This window comes from Lissotriton helveticus, chromosome 9 (genome assembly GCF_964261635.1).
Source record: "Lissotriton helveticus chromosome 9, aLisHel1.1, whole genome shotgun sequence".
Classification (NCBI taxonomy): Eukaryota; Metazoa; Chordata; class Amphibia; order Caudata; family Salamandridae; genus Lissotriton; species Lissotriton helveticus.
Window position 1 is genome coordinate 901,989,001 of NC_136070.1, and position 15,520 is coordinate 902,004,520.

Sequence of the window (15,520 nt, forward strand, 5' to 3'; positions counted from 1 at the left end):
ATTGTTGCTTGCCCCCACCCATGGTCCGTGCAATTGCTCTCCCTAGCACTGTCTGTGTTGTTGCTTGCATCTACACGTTATGTTGTTGCTCTCCCTCCCGCCCCAACTGCTGTCTGTGTTGTTGCTATTCCTCCCCATCCCTCTTTCATCCCCCTTCCTCCATATTGCCTCCTGCCTCCCTCCACAGTAAACAAAGCAAGCATTTGCAATGCAATCAGTCTCGTCTTTGGGACCTTATATGTATTTAGCTATGCAGCACATTAGCCTGGATGCTGAAACATCTACTGTTCTTTAACATGGAGGGAAAGTAAGCCCCAAACTTCGTGACATGGCAGGTATGGGAACACATGGAGAGGAATATTGCCTTTCAGCAGGAAATGGTATAGTCCAAAACTCTGTTTGTAATATAAAATCAGGGCCTTTGATGGTCATATCACTGAAAATACAAGATTTGAAAAAAATATTATTGTCTACTGGTGCTCGTGGAAGACAATTTCTATGGACTGGAATCTAGAGAATGCTAAAGTGATTCTGGTATTTTACTGACCTCTGCTGGTCGTTTTCTATCAAGAGAGTTAAATAGAGGCAGTTGCCAGAAAAAATTTAAAAAAAGAAAGTCCCTCAGCAGAAAGCAATTCTGGTATATTACTGACCTCTACTGGTTGCTTTCTATCAAGACTGTTAACCCCTTCGATGCTCATGACGGAACGGTTCCGTCATGAGCGACGGTTGAGCTGTGCTCATGACGGAACCGTTCCGTCACGACCACACCCGTTTCTTAGAACGCTCAGCACAGCGCGAAAATTCGTGCCGCGCTGAAGCGGTTAAATAGAGGCAGTTGAACTGAAAAAAAAAGTCCCTAAGTGGAAGCAGACAAGTCCTATGGCTGATCTCCAGAGCTCACACATACACATATAAGGCATATACTAAAGTAAATACAAGAGGTCTTGAATGCTCGACCCAAACAAGGTGCCGTGTCATTTTTTTAAACTTTCAGCAGCCATGCTGCACAACAACTCATAGCACACAACAAAGCACAATAGCACAATAGCACCCAAGACCTATTGGCTTTGACCATGCTTTTTTTTAAGCCTTGCTGCCCGGCAGTCATGCTGTTGTACAACATGGCTTAAACAAAAGCACTAGCAAAGCCAATAGGTCTTTTCTATGAGCGCTATTAGGTTTGCCAATGTTTTTACTCATGTTGGACAGCAGCAATGCTGCTACACGGCATGGCTGGAATAGAAAAAAGTACTATGACGTGGCCAACACAGGCCGTTTCGTACCACTTTTTGTTTTTACTTTCAGCAATGTACAACATGACAAAAAGCATTGATAAAGCAGTTTTCTCATTCACTAAGCAGGGGATAAGCTTCTGCCTGGTTTGTGGATTTGACCTGTCATACTTTCACCAGGTATGGGTGCTGGGGGCAGGCATACTGCATGTGTCTATTACTTGTCCATCATTCTGTGGCTTTTTCATTACCCTGTAACCTTTCTTGTATTCTATGCTCTGCTATAACTTGTTCTCAGTCAGCGTGACATGCTTGTCTTGGACCAATCACCTGATTATTGGTTTGGTGGATTCACGGTTAAGGAAGAGATGTCTCCTCATGGCTGTTTTTATGTAGTTCAGGCATCTCTGCTCCTTGACTGTGATGTGCATGTTGGTGACCTTTATCGCCCTCTAGTTGTTTATTTGAATCTTTTAGTACTCTGGTGCTTTGTCATCTACAACAAAGTCCTCCAGAAAGTGGATATTTTTGTTGGTGCAGAAATAGTGGTGAATGGTGAGTGTCTTCTGTTAAATCATGCAGTCAATTATCTTCCTAAGTAGTGTTTAGTACATTAAATCAGATAAAATTCATGAAGTGACCACCAATAAAATCTGTGTGTAACTGACCTGTAAAGAAATATGCAAAATGTTATGTAAAGGTCATTACCACTAGTCACTCCCCATTTATGAGTGAAAAAGCCTAACCCTGCTACGCCGCACCAGTTTGCAGATACTTAACGATACCATATGGTGGTACCCAGGCGCAACTAGAGCCAAATTCATGGGGGGGGTTCTAATAAACATTTCGGGGGAGGGGGCTAATTCTACCAGCAATAGGCAGAATGGAGATGCCATTTTTCTATACCTATTTTGAAGGGGAAAAAACCATCACAAGAATCATAATACTGACTGATGGGTAAGATTAGGAATGATGACCTAAGGATGCAGGTGAACATATTCATTCCAGGAGAAAACAATCAGGGAAAGTGCAGGAGAGAAATTTTGATTACATTTCGACAGGTTAAAAAAAAGTCAGTCCTTCGAGCCCATTCATCAATGCATTGGTAGTCTTTATTATAGGATAATGATATAAATATGTGTAATGAACAAAACATTAGGATGTTAAGCCTTGGAGCTTCTGCTCAGGCTTATGCTGGCAGGGTACAGAATGGTGGCACTGAAAGAGTTAACAAAGCAAGCGGGGGCACCGACAGACAAGACAACATGAGAGGGTGTTTGTGAATATCATATGTACAGTTCCATGATTTCCCTCTGCAGGAGAGGACGGTGACCCATCTTATGCCTACTACCAGGATGGACTGTGGTCTTCTATTCTTAGTTAGACTTCCCTATTGACATGGCACCCCGGTGTCTTGTTCTGCAATCTACCATCTTCTCTAGAAGCTCCTTAAGTCCAACTTGAGTCAGCTGATGACTGACAATCCATTCACATTTCCACTTGGAAGACTGTCCAGTGTTTGTAAGGTCTGTGAGAGACGTCTGGGAGATATTAAAAATCTTGTGGCCTCATAGAAAATACCTTCAAACTTCATACATTTGTCAGCAAGTCCTGAGAGGAATACCAGCATAGGATATCTACCACAAGTCAATTCTAGACCAAAGACTACAATCCTGCAAGTAAGTGTTTTTTACAACTCGGTTGTGACGGTAGTAAACAGGCCCTATGTCATCAGGCCACTCTTATCCATATCTTACTATTTAACCAGCCCCACTTTTGCTTTTATATTGTTAAAAACATGAGACTACAAGTCCCAGAATGTAGAGGGTTGGCTAACAAGCTAACAGCCCGTAATACTGGCATTTTAGAAGGCAACTCTAAATTTCAAAGGAAAATCCGGTCGCGTTTGATCAACTTTGTCTTATTTAAATGTTTTATCCTTCTAAAAAATGTATTTACATTGTGATAATACAATTTTGCATGGTACAGCGCCCATACTTTACCTTCCAGCAAAAACAAAATGGCTGCCTAGTAGGAGGTTAGACCTATGTGCCTGATTATTGTTGGTGTTTTAGACAATCGACCGATCTGTTGTAGTTTCAAATCCTCAACAGATTCTGCAAGTTTCCAAGTACTAAGTGCAAATGTAGTCATTAGTACCAGGTTGTGGTCCTGTCCAGGTTTTCATTCTGCTACTCTAGTGCATGATGAAACATAACCAAACTAGGGCAGGAATTAGAAAAGCAAGATTGCGTGATTCAACATGCACAGGGATATGGACTTGAATATTAAGCAGGCCTCCCAGGTGCACTTTTGGAAATGGGGCTGGAGAGCTGTACAGTCTGGCTGCAGTCCAATACCTATCTATCTTATTTAATATCAGTAACACTGCTGAAATAACCAGTAATAGGAGCAGAAAAGCACCACTGTTAGACTGGTGCTCGCTGTAATAGCTCTTGCTGTGGTGGGGATTCTTAAAATGGGGGATCAGGCATGTCAAAAATAAAATAACTGTGAAACAAACTATACTTATAAAAGCAGGACAAATGTACTTGTAAAAGAGTCTGCTAGCAAGAGATTGATACTTGCGGTGTGAGTTCAGAGTACTTGGGTCACAGTGAAGCGTGTAGTCAAATATATAATGACATGCTATCGAAAAAGGACCAAAACTCAGGCAAAAATACAAAAAAACACACAGAACACATCAGTGGAACGACCGACAATGGTTTCAAAGAACAAACTCTATATTTTGTTAAGACTTTTGTGAATCTGCCTTATTGGTTGGCATCTTGTCGCAGCACGTGGTGAACAAGAACAACTGGAAAGTCTATCATCTGAAGTCCGGGTAACAAGGAAAAACCAAAAATAATCATGAATTGGAGGCTGCCCACGCACCTCTTTTTTATACCATAGTAAAGCATATCGCTTCAGTAACTGATAGTAATTTCCCATGAGTTTTGCACAGGGCCAGAATCTGCCAAAAACTATTGGATGTAAGCCTCTACGCATGAAAAATGACTAAGCGAAAGGATCAGTTCAGCGTAACTTTGGTTATGCCTGGCCACTGTGGTGCGTTCGCCTGAAAAGGTAGCTATTCCAGAGCAACTCCCTGCGGTTTCTACAATTACCAACATACTTGTTGCTAGTTGTCTCTGCTTTGATACATTGTGTACCAATCACTGCTCAGATCTTATAATAACTTGGGAGGGCAAAATCAGAATGAGCGTCCGTCTACTGTTTTCAATGATAGATGCTTCGAACTTTCAAAGCAACTGAGCGTTCCGGAGTAACCACCCAAAGCAATTGTTGACTGTGATTCAAACCCAAGCGACGGTGTAGATAGGCTGGATTGCTTTGGTGCAACCCAACAAGGTTCACATCCATCAGGTGCTGGAGTGGTTGCAAAAAGGCCTGGCACAGGCACTGGGGGACTGTGAACACTGGTGTTAGACATCTGGACAATGAAAAATGAACCGTCCTACGAAGGCGGTTAAAGACAGAGGTGTGTCTACAGCCATAATTGTCCTAAGGAACATAACAAACTATCCACTGGAGGCTCCTTTGAAACATCCTGTAATGCCCTTAGGTAGGGCGCGGGTAACAAAAGACAGAACTTTCTGAACTCATGTATGGGACATAAAACCTGGTTCTCCGTGTACTTGTTGTGCACTGCCATGCTATGACTAAATCATCCCTGGCTGGCCAACTAACTCTTTAGTTGCATGGCGGGTTGACCACCAGAGATCTTGACTGTGACCAACCAACCCCTTTTTGAGTAGGGAGGGTCCAGCAGAAGGAGATGGTTAAGGTGGCACAAAGAAAGTTCAGTAGCACCAGTGTAAGATCCCACCTTCCCACTTCTCCAGAAGCACAGCCTATCCTGGATCTCTTTGAATATGGAGTGACAGCAGTCACTGATCAATTATATATTTCACAGTGAGCAAAATAGCGAAGACTGCTTAGATCTCATGACTGAGAACATGTAATAATAGACAGATTCCCTTTGCCATACTGCTCAAAATCCACTTCTGTTTCTTATGTTCCAACACAAGAAAAAACATCAGGTGGCTTCTTGTGCAGAGCAAGAATGTTACTCGCACACGGTTTAATGGTGGTCGCACCTGGACTACCTACGTTTGGCGTCTACCATAAAAGCATATGAAAATTCTCTTAGATATTATTATATAGAACTCACTGCTTTTGTAATGTGCCGGACACAGACATCTTTGGTCGTTGGTCTTGTCCAGCTAGTTTGAGATGACATCTCCTACACTGATATTTATTAGAAGCATCTTCATGTCAACAGGTCTCAGGGTAACCATTTCCCCATTAGCAAAGCAGGTTGCTGACCTTTTTGAGTATATATTAACTTTTAAACCTTTTGTTGGCTGCAGGTCTTCTAAGAGTTAAGATCAATATGAAGCATCTGAGGGCGCTCAAGCAGTGGCAATCATGACCCCATCCCAGAACAGTGATGGGATGCTACTCAAGTCCAAAACCTCCTTGCAGGATCTAACACTGACATATTACAGTAGGTATACCATCTTGTTGAAGGCAGGGCTTTGATCCATGCAAGTGTGGTTGGTCACATTGTACTTCCATTAATCACACCTAAGAGAAATACTAAATTCTTCATTGTAGGATCAATGAACAGAATCTCAAGAAAGATATTTCAGATATACATTGCATGTGTTATTATTTGCCGGAAACTGAGCATTGCGTCAAATAATATGTCAGCATCACAAAAGGTTTTAAAAATTGGTTTCAGCCCACTTGACATTTTATATATCACATGTCAAGGTGGCCAAAATATTTTTTCGAACAAAGGATTTTTGAGTCATTATCACCCCAAAAAAAAAGCTTCATATATGTTTTCTCTTCTTTTCTTCCTGCCCCCACCCTCTGCACACGCTCTTTAGGAGCAATCTTGTGGAAACCAAGAGAGTTAATAGGCATGATGTGGCTGGGGTTTCTTATTCTGCAGAGCCCTTCTGGCGCCTCTTAGAAGGAGGAACCAGATGCCTTGGAAGCTCACCGGGAAGCCCATGGCCATCAAGTTTTACTTCAATAAGGTGGCTGGCCAAGGCAAACTCCTCGTCATCCAGCATTCCATCACGGTCAACGTCGGAAAGCTTCCAGATCTTCCCAAGCACTGAGTTGGGAAGCTTGGTGGTGACCATCCAGTTTTTTACTTTGGTGCCAGTCAGCTTCCCGTCCATGGGTGAGAGGTTGAAGAAGATCTCGTCATACTTGGACTTGTCCCTGGTGACTACCCATTCCTCGTCATCTGCTCCTTCATACACACCATCGGTAGAGCCCTCCACAAATGGGCCATTGTGCGTGCCATCGAAAGCCCCACCTTGGACCATGTGATCAGTGGTATCCATGTCCTCCTGTCTGAGTAAGGGCATCAACTTTGCAATGTCGGCAGTCATCATTTGATCCAAAGCCTCAATCATCTGGGGCTTCAGGGAGTGAAACTTCTTGAAGTCGTGGACCATCAGCTGCTCCTGTAGAACGGGAAAACAATGGCAGATGAAGTCAGTGCTTTAGCTCTCTAGCATATTGATATAATACAAACTCATTCCACGGTATCCCAAAACACCTGACTTAAATTGCGCTCTAACATGCAGCAGATTAGATTTTAATGAAATAATGTCATATATTGCCATAGGAACTCTGACCTAACATTAGAGCATTCACTTAAAATCAGTATGCATTCAATCTTAAAATGAGTGTGTGTGCTTAACGGAAGTACTTGCTTTGCTTCTGCAGGAATTGCAAATTAGTAATCTCTTCTTTTATATGTGCTTATACATCATGCCTTCACTGCCCAGCTTGAAGTGGAATGTTCCACTTTTGCAGTGACTACAGAAGCTGTGAGGTAAAACTTTCCTTTAAAAACTTCTGGGGTTTCAAAGACAACATATACTAACATTTCCTGGATTTTGAATGAACGTATTGTGTCCAGCAAATGTTGCTACTTGCCCAAAATTGGTTTCTGAGTGAAAGGTGTCTCCATCAGCTACATAGAGATGCTTTGGAATACAGGTGTTAGAAGGTGGTTCTGACACTATGGGCCGCCCGGATTTTTTGCTTTTTGAGCACCTACATGTTGAGCTTTTACTGTGGGGGAGCCTCATAAGTTGGGGCTCACCCACAGTGAACTCATAATGAAAGAGACTGCATGGGGATTTTACTGGTGTCCCCCTGGCTTGACCCGGCCACTGTGCGGCAGCTGGAGTAAGGGACACCGGGCTGGTTACATGTAGACACATGTGTACATGCGTGTGCACACGTGTAGGGGCCGCGCAGGGGAGATTCCTAGCGTTTGCAGCCAAAGAGCAGGTGCAGATAGACTGATGTGGCAGGACTTATGCAGAATGGGGTGGTGACATGGAATAGGCTTTATACACTGGGAAGGAACATGCCATGGAAAGTCAGTGTGTTTTACTGTTTTTTTACTTCATTATTCCCCTATGGGGATGTGGAGCCCATGGGCTAGAGTAACTTTCATAAGGCCTACAGATTCCAGACATGCACTAAAGTCCGCTGTAACTGATGTGAGAAAGAGTATTCTGCAGGGTCCAAAGTCATATTTGTACTGCTTTTGGGTCGTACAGAACTGTCATATTACTCTGAGCCAGCCATAACCAGACCCTGGCTGAGGGCTCAGCAGGATGGATTAATAACCTTTCTTCCACAAGCTAAGGCCTCCTCTCCACGAAGAGAAGATGGGTGGGGCTACAGGCTCATCCATCAGCAGCTATCACTGGGTGCCAGGCACCAGGCTGCACCAAGGAGGGAAGGCAGCGAGGGGGGAAGGGGCTTTTTCAGAGATCATGTGGCCAGAGACCCTGGACGATGCCATTTTGAACAAACCCAGAGGCTGGACAAGAAGGAGGGAGGGGGCAGGGAAGTGATATGTCGCTGTTTGATAGGACCAACAGAGACTTCCTGCTACCCCCCTACTCAACTTTTTAAAAAGTGCTTGCACAGGAAGAAAAACTCTCTCTGGGGTGTGGTCTGTGGAGATAGAAGGTGCTGGAGCCTGGCAATGGGCAGTTGCAAGGCTGATTGCCCCCCAGGTCCCTGAACAGCACTAGGAAAAGAGTCTAGGACCAGTGAGCAGCAGCCTGGGCCTCTGAGCAAGCAGAAGGGAGGCGCAGCGGGAGAGATAGGCGAAAGACTGGCGCAGGGATCCACTGAAGATAGCACCCTGCTGAATACCCCCCTCCGAGAGGCCCAGAGAGCAAAGGAGAGTGCTCCCAGTGGCTGGGGGCGCCACCAGGAGCAAGAAGACACGAAAATGGAGAAGATCGGACCCCCAGGGGTTGAGATACGGCCCTGGAAGGTAGGCGACCTTTGACCCCCTAAGAAGACCAACGACGAAGCGCATGGGGCTCCGCTGCCGGTCTCAGAGATGCCCCCGGGTTGGTCAGGTCCTGGGGGCTGCCCCCAAACAAAGTAAAGCTGGGGTGCGCCATCGCGCACTCCGTGATGGTTTGCAGGGGGAGGGACCCGGGATCCCAACTACGAGCCCCGTGTGAGGAAGGAGGCGGGGGAGCGTCGTCATGCCCCACGCGAAGATGCAAACCGGGGGAGCGCCGTAGCACCCCCCGCGAAGCTGACCGTCGGGGAGCGCCATTGCGCTCCCCGTGAGAATGCCCAAGGGACCTGGGACCCCATCCCCGAGCCCCCGAAGAAGTGGAGGAGGCTCGCGCGGGGTGCCAGGAGCCCACCCTGGCCCCCACAGAAGTGGCAAGTCGTGGAACGCTGATGGGCTCCCGGGCCCGAAACGCAGGAAGGTGGGGGGAGTGCCTTTGCACTCCCCGAAAGACCCCCCGGACCCGCGGAAGCTGCCGGGTCTGCCCGCTCGGCAGACCAGAAGAGTTGTGCTGGCTCCCGCGGCCGCACACAAGAGTGCGGGCCAGGCCGGGAGCCAGCCAGAGCAGCCGGGGGTGGGCTCCCCAGGCTGCACCCCGTCCACAAAGTGCCAAGCTGCGGAGGGCCTGGGCCCCGAAAATAGGAAAGAAGCAGCCGGCGTGGGCTTCCCGAGCTGCATACATGTACCTGGGGTCCGGGTGGGACCGGGCCCCCCAACGAGCGGGGAGCTGCAGGAGGGCCCGGGTGGGAACGGGCCCCCGCGAAAGGAAGCAGGCTGCACAGCTCTCCCCGGCACAGTGGGGCAGCCGCTGCTCAAGGATGCACGGGGCTCACGGAAAATCGCCCCATAATGCTTTGCGCAGGCAGGACTGGCCTGTCTGAAAACCTGCCCGTTTCTCTGATTGTGGGGGCCCCAGGAGGACGGGGTCACCACTACATGAATGCCAAGGTGCAGGGGGAGGTGCAGGAGTCATGCAGCCTCCCCCAGCACAAAGCAGAAAAGTCCCACCATAAGTGTCCTGGGGACTTCAAAAAAATAACCCCACAAGGGCTAAGGAAGGAGTAATCTGAATCCCCATGGCAGTAACTTTTGTTCTACAGCTGGGGGTGCGCTAGGGACTGCCTCGAGGAGTGAAGGGCTGAGTCAGGGATGTCTGGAGCAGGGCCTTCCCTGGAGGTGAAGAAGTATAATTGCACCAGAAATGCATTTACTAACGGTTATTTCTTTTAGAGGGACTGAAGTTCACGTGTCTAATGTGAAGTACATGTGTAATGTGAAGTACATGTGAAAGGAGGAGTCATAACCAAAGTGGGGTTATGTTGCCAGACATTCCTGCTAGGGTGTCTGGCTGTATATGTAATCCTGTGATTTCATCTGTGATGCCTTTATGGGCTGCAATTTCAATGCATTCTAATGATCCACAAATGTGATGAGAACTGTCATTCTAAAGTGATGTTTAAAGATGGATTCTTGCTGCTGCGCTTAGACGAAGAACCCAGACTGCTAGCCCCTACAGATGTAGAGGCGTATACCTCATGGTCAGTAGGGAATGCTCAGACAGGGTTCTGGGTCACCAAGGCAGGGTTACCTATTTTAAATGCTTGTTGAGATACTGGGGGTGTTGCCATTGGGATGGTGCCAGTGCGCAGGGCCTCGCTCCAGGTTATGTTCAACTAACTGCATTGGGGCAAGATGATCTGCCTACATGGGAGTGGTGGTACTAGAGCGGGAGGGGTGGAGATGTTATGCAATGTCACAAAGTAATTCCAACAGCTTATGTATATTTGTAAATTGGTGCATAGTATGGAGTAGTGTGTGTGTTTAATAAATGCACTCTTACTTCTATAAAGCAAAGTACAGACTGGACAATCAATTATTGAGTGTTATTTCTGCGCACCTGCAAATGGCGATTACTAGCCCACCCCATCTCCCTAGAGTAAGCTTCAGACTGCTCTGCAACGCGACCCTCTGAGAGTCAGGCGCTACAATTGGGTGTTTGGTTCCCAGTGAAGGACAAATGTAGTCAGGTTATTTGTGCAGGCCTCACAGATGCTGCCTCGTTTTCCAACAACAGGGTATACAAACTCCCCTCAGTTAGTGAAGAGGGAGAGAGCTGAAACTCTGGGAGGCATGCTACATAGCGCAATTGTTGGACTTGGCCCTTCTGGCAGGTTCACCCCGAAACTTTTTGCATTCTCCTAGCCTTTTTCTGTAACCTGGTGTTGGTGATTTTAGGCCTCTGAGCACTTTAGGACTGTGGTCCAGTGTAGAGTGCGTGCGCTCTCTGTGTATGTGTGGTGAGATGGGCCTACCCTCCCATAGGAATGCATGGGGGATATGTGTGTCCATGGTAATTCCGGGTATGAGAGGAGTGTAGGGGCGAGTTTAGTATGTATGAACGTGTGAGAATAAATGCTGCACAATGGTGTGCACAGATTTATGGTGACAGGTGGAGAAATGCCACTTTTAGAAGTTGGCATTTCTGTGTGTCTGCCTGCCTGATGTGAATTGCATGTCTGGCTTGTGATTGATAGGAGCTGAGAGGTGTGGGTGGCTCCAGGAGACAAGGTGAGTCAGCCCAGTGATGAATAGAGAAGATCTGCATGCAGATAGGAGGGAGGAGTTGCACCTGGGACCTGGATAGGGCTGTGCCTTCCCTCCCCAATGCTGGCTCCGCCCCCTGTGGTGTGTCTGATCACTGAGCCCCCACCTGACAAAGGGTAGAGGAGCTGGGCAAAACAAAGTGCTCCAAATCCCCTCTAAACCACTTCTGACTGGTATCCCCCTAGCCATGTGCTGTGACACAAAGGGATTTTCTAATATAAATACAGGGGCTGTGACCCCATGAAAATGTTCACTTCTTGTTCCAGAGTACTGCCTGGGAATGCTGCTGCTGGGGCAAAGGGGTGGCTGCCATGAGGGCTTGCCTCCCTGGGCCCTGCATTGCCCCTTGATGCCAAGGAGGACTTTTGGGACCCATTTCTTCTGCCCTTGGCAGCATTTTTGCGCGCTGGGAGTGCTTTGCTTGGATTCCCCTGGTGAGCGCTGCAGGTTGCTGCTGAGGGAATCACCAGCGTAGGGATTCCCCCATGATGCCGATGAGCGGGAGCCCAACCCGCAATTTTGTGTGCTCGAAGGAGAGCGGGAGCCTACACTGCATTTTGTGCTTTCAAGCGGGTGCCTACCCCGCATTTTGGTGCTTAAGCATGGCGGGTGCCCACTCTGCATTACCGTGATTTCAGCTAGCGGGAGCCTACCCCGCTTCATGGATATAAAGACTACGGGAGCCTACCCCGCATGTGGTGTCCGTCGGCGGATGCCCACCCCACTGCTGTGTGGCCCTCGAGGGAACCCCCTGCGTGGGGATCCCCCAGGTGTGCGGAAGAAAAGCAGGAGCCCACCCTGCATTACCACGGATTCTTGGAGATTGCCAAACGGGCCGACCCGGAAGTCAGGCAACAGCCACCTGACCGGGGGTGGAGCTACGCGCCCTCCGGGGCAGAAGCTGCAGTGAGGGACCGGCGGGATTCCTATGCTTGAGGGAGAGCCCCGCGGCATCAGCTGAGCCGACGGAGGAAGTCACCGGTGATGTGGCCAAGGCATAGTAGAGAAGAGCGGGGCTCCTGTAAGTGGAGGAAAGCCCCGCATGCTGCCCGAGAAGTACGGCGGGAGCCCACCCCGCCTTCCTGCATGTCGCAGAGTGCGGCTGAAAAAGGAGAGTAGGGAGCCTTGGGGGGTCCATATCCAAGTCCCATGTCCCAGGAGGGGGCCTGGGTGAAGTACGGAGATGGCAACGCGGGGTGCCATGGACGAGGGAAGCCCAACGTACAGAGAAATGCTAGCGCTGGTCGGTGGGCTCTCGTGTGCAGAGAGAGCTCCGCGTGTTGCCGCCCTGATGGAAGCAGAGATCGCTGGTGACCGGTGCAGGCAGGAAGACTCTTTGGGACTCTGGTGAGTGGGGTCGAACAGGAGCCTGCTTGTTGGTTAAAGAGTCTTGCGGGGCTTACACAGGTCTTGTTGGTGCCCGCTTTGGGGCACATTGTCGGTGCCCATGCCATGAGCAGCCCCACCTGAAAGGGGGCCGCTCCTACGTGGGGCTCAGTAGTTGCAGGGCCCCAGAGGGGGAGGGGGGTCCAGAGGGCCAGTGGTGCCTGTGCCTAATAGCTATGTGGTGCTTTTTACAGCTGCCCTGCCTGAGAGTGGGCAACTGCAACGGGAGGCACAGTAGTGCCAGTGCTTTGGTTCACTCACAGCTGCGCCGCAGTTGCGGGCAGCTGCAACATTTTGGCGCCATTCTATGCCAGTAAAGAAGGGGTGAGTTGTACCCCCCTCCTTAGTGCCCTGACTTTCTGGACATAGGGCAGCGGAGGCCCCAGCGAAAGGCCAGTTGGCCTGGGGGTCGGTTGAGAGTGTTGATAGGGTGCCAGGTTCTAACATGATGACCAATGCCTACATTTTCCTGCCTACAGTGATTGCATACCTTGTTTATGCTTAGGAGATTTATGCGCCATGTCCTGGCCTGATGGTGTATGCCTAATGTGAAGTCTATGCGTAATGTGATTTATGCGTAAAGTTAGGCCTAATGTGAGGCCTAGGGCATACTGTTTTTATGTTTAGAATGTCTAGGTATACTGTGTTTATGATGGTGAGGCCCGTTGCGTAATGTGTTTATGCTGATGAGGTTTGGGCCTAGTGTGGGTTGATGGCTAATATGATAATGCTTAGGTCATTATGGAACCAGTAGTTACTGGTTGTGTTTTATATTTGCATTTACTTACCCGTTCTGATGGTTCTGACCCTTGCCCGATTGGACTGGTCCTGTATATAATCCCCTGTGAATATTGCCTAATGCCAGTTGGCATAGTGTATATTATGTGATTATGTTTCTAATGTGTTTATGACAATACAAAGGCTATTTTTTATATATATCCTTGTGTGGAGTTACTTTTGTGGTATGCCTAGTGTGTTGCTGCTGTATGTGTGTGTTGTACAAACGCTTTACACATTGCCTCTGAGATAAGCCTAGAGTGGTGGTCTCTGCCTGGCTTTGGCGCAAGCCGTAGCCAACCAGAGATCCCATTTCTAACAGCAATACAATATTGAAGACCACTGGAGCTACAAGTGGTATACAGGAGTTATTGCATGGCTTGACAACAAAGCAGTGTAATAATGTAATGCCACAAGACATATCAGGAGTTTAGAGTAATTAATTAGGAATATGTGATAAACAGCGTTTGTGCTGTATATTCTCGTCACTCTTATAGTATAGCCTTATAGCCCGCCGTAGTGGGCTATACCAGCTATTAAAGGCCCGCTCCAGCGTTAAAGGCCCAAGCCGATCGTGAGGGCCTTTAACAAGGGAGTGGGACTTTAATAGCGGTATAGCCCAGCTACGAAGGGCTATAAGGCTATTAGAACATTCTGCCACTAGAGGACAGAATATTCTAACAAATAAAACAAAGGCCTCTCTGAGCCCGCCTCGGGCTTCCAGAGGCCTTTGTGAAAACAAGATTGGAATGTTGCTTTGCATGCCTTTACCGGCCCCTAGAAGCACGGAGCACACCATTGTCTTCAATGACTGGGGGTGAATGTTTTGATTTGTTCTGCATTACGTCCATCAATTGTGTGCCTTCTGCTTCAATGGAGTGCTATGCATTATTGCTGAACTACCTATTATTATGATGATAATTATATTGAATAATATTTGTATTTGATAGTGTACATCCTGAATATCGAAGCCAGGATATCGAGGGAGGCAAATATCGAGGACATAATTTCAAATCCAGAATAAGGAGAGGCAAGTATAGATTTTCTATACCTAACTTCACATATGTACCTTGACGAAACATATATATGTGTATATATCTTCAGGGTATGTTGATGTGGAGTTAGGAATAGTACATCTATACTTACTCTATATGCCCTTACCTTTTGATATTGTGGTCTTCGATATTTTGGCCACAATCTACTTGTACCCCGATATTCATAGCCTAGATATGCAGTAATAAAATTGTATTCGATTAGATCATAGGAAACACTAGCTATAATAAAATATATGCTTGTATGAGTATGGACTTAGGTGGGTTCTAGAATATGGCTCCTCATCAAACCAGTGCAACAGATTCTGCGATAGGTCTGTCCTATTCCTGGCATCTTCTGGTTTCCTGTGAGTCTCGTCCATAGGGGAGGGTGGTTGGGAAGTACTTGGATTTTTTCTTATCTTTATCACCTTTAATTTGCAGCACTTGACACATTTATTTTTTAATGTATTTCTTTCATTCTCTCTTTTAATATTTATTCTTCCTCTGGTTCTTTCTTTGCTTCCTTCTTCCTAATTTTCTTCCTTCCTTCTTTTTTTTTCATTTCTTTCTTTCCTTCTTTCTTATCTTCTATCGTTCCATCATCATTCATTCTTTCTTTCCTTCTTTCCTGCCTTCCTTTCTATCTTTCCTGCTTTCTTTTGTTTGCTCTTTCCTTTCTTTTTTCTTTCCTTCTTTTTTTACATCTTTCCTTCTTTCTATCATGATTTCTTGCATTTTTACTTCTTTCTTAGCTTCTTTTCTTCTTTCTTGCTTTCTTTCCTTTCTTTTATCCTTCTATCCATATAACATTCTTTCTTGCCTTCTTCCTAAACTTTTATTTCTTTCTTTTCTTTCCTTCCTTCCTTCATTTCCTTCTTTTCTACTTTGTTTCCTTCATTCCGTCCTTCTTTTTTTTTTGGATTTTTATCCTTCTTTCTTTCGTTCTTTCTTGGTTTTATTCATTCTATCATTCATTCTGGCTGTCTTCCTTCTTTATTCCTTGCCTTTTTTCATTTAATTTCTTTTTTTCTTTCTTCTTTTTTCTTTCTTTCCTTCTTCCTGTCCTATTTTTTTACTTCTTTCTTTCATTCTTGTTT

The 15,520-nt window shown here is 46.8% G+C and overlaps 1 protein-coding gene across 1 annotated transcript in view; it reads right to left on the reverse strand.

The window, feature by feature from the left end:
• Nucleotides 1–2,325: 2,325 nt before the first annotated feature.
• EHD2 (EH domain containing 2) overlaps nt 2,326–15,520 on the reverse strand; it is a 199,397-nt gene continuing 186,202 nt past the window's right edge. The window contains exon 5 of the mRNA XM_078661069.1: nt 2,326–6,745. Coding sequence (XP_078517195.1) covers nt 6,209–6,745 — 537 coding nt within the window. The 3' untranslated portion in view covers nt 2,326–6,208. The remainder of the gene's footprint in view (nt 6,746–15,520) is intronic.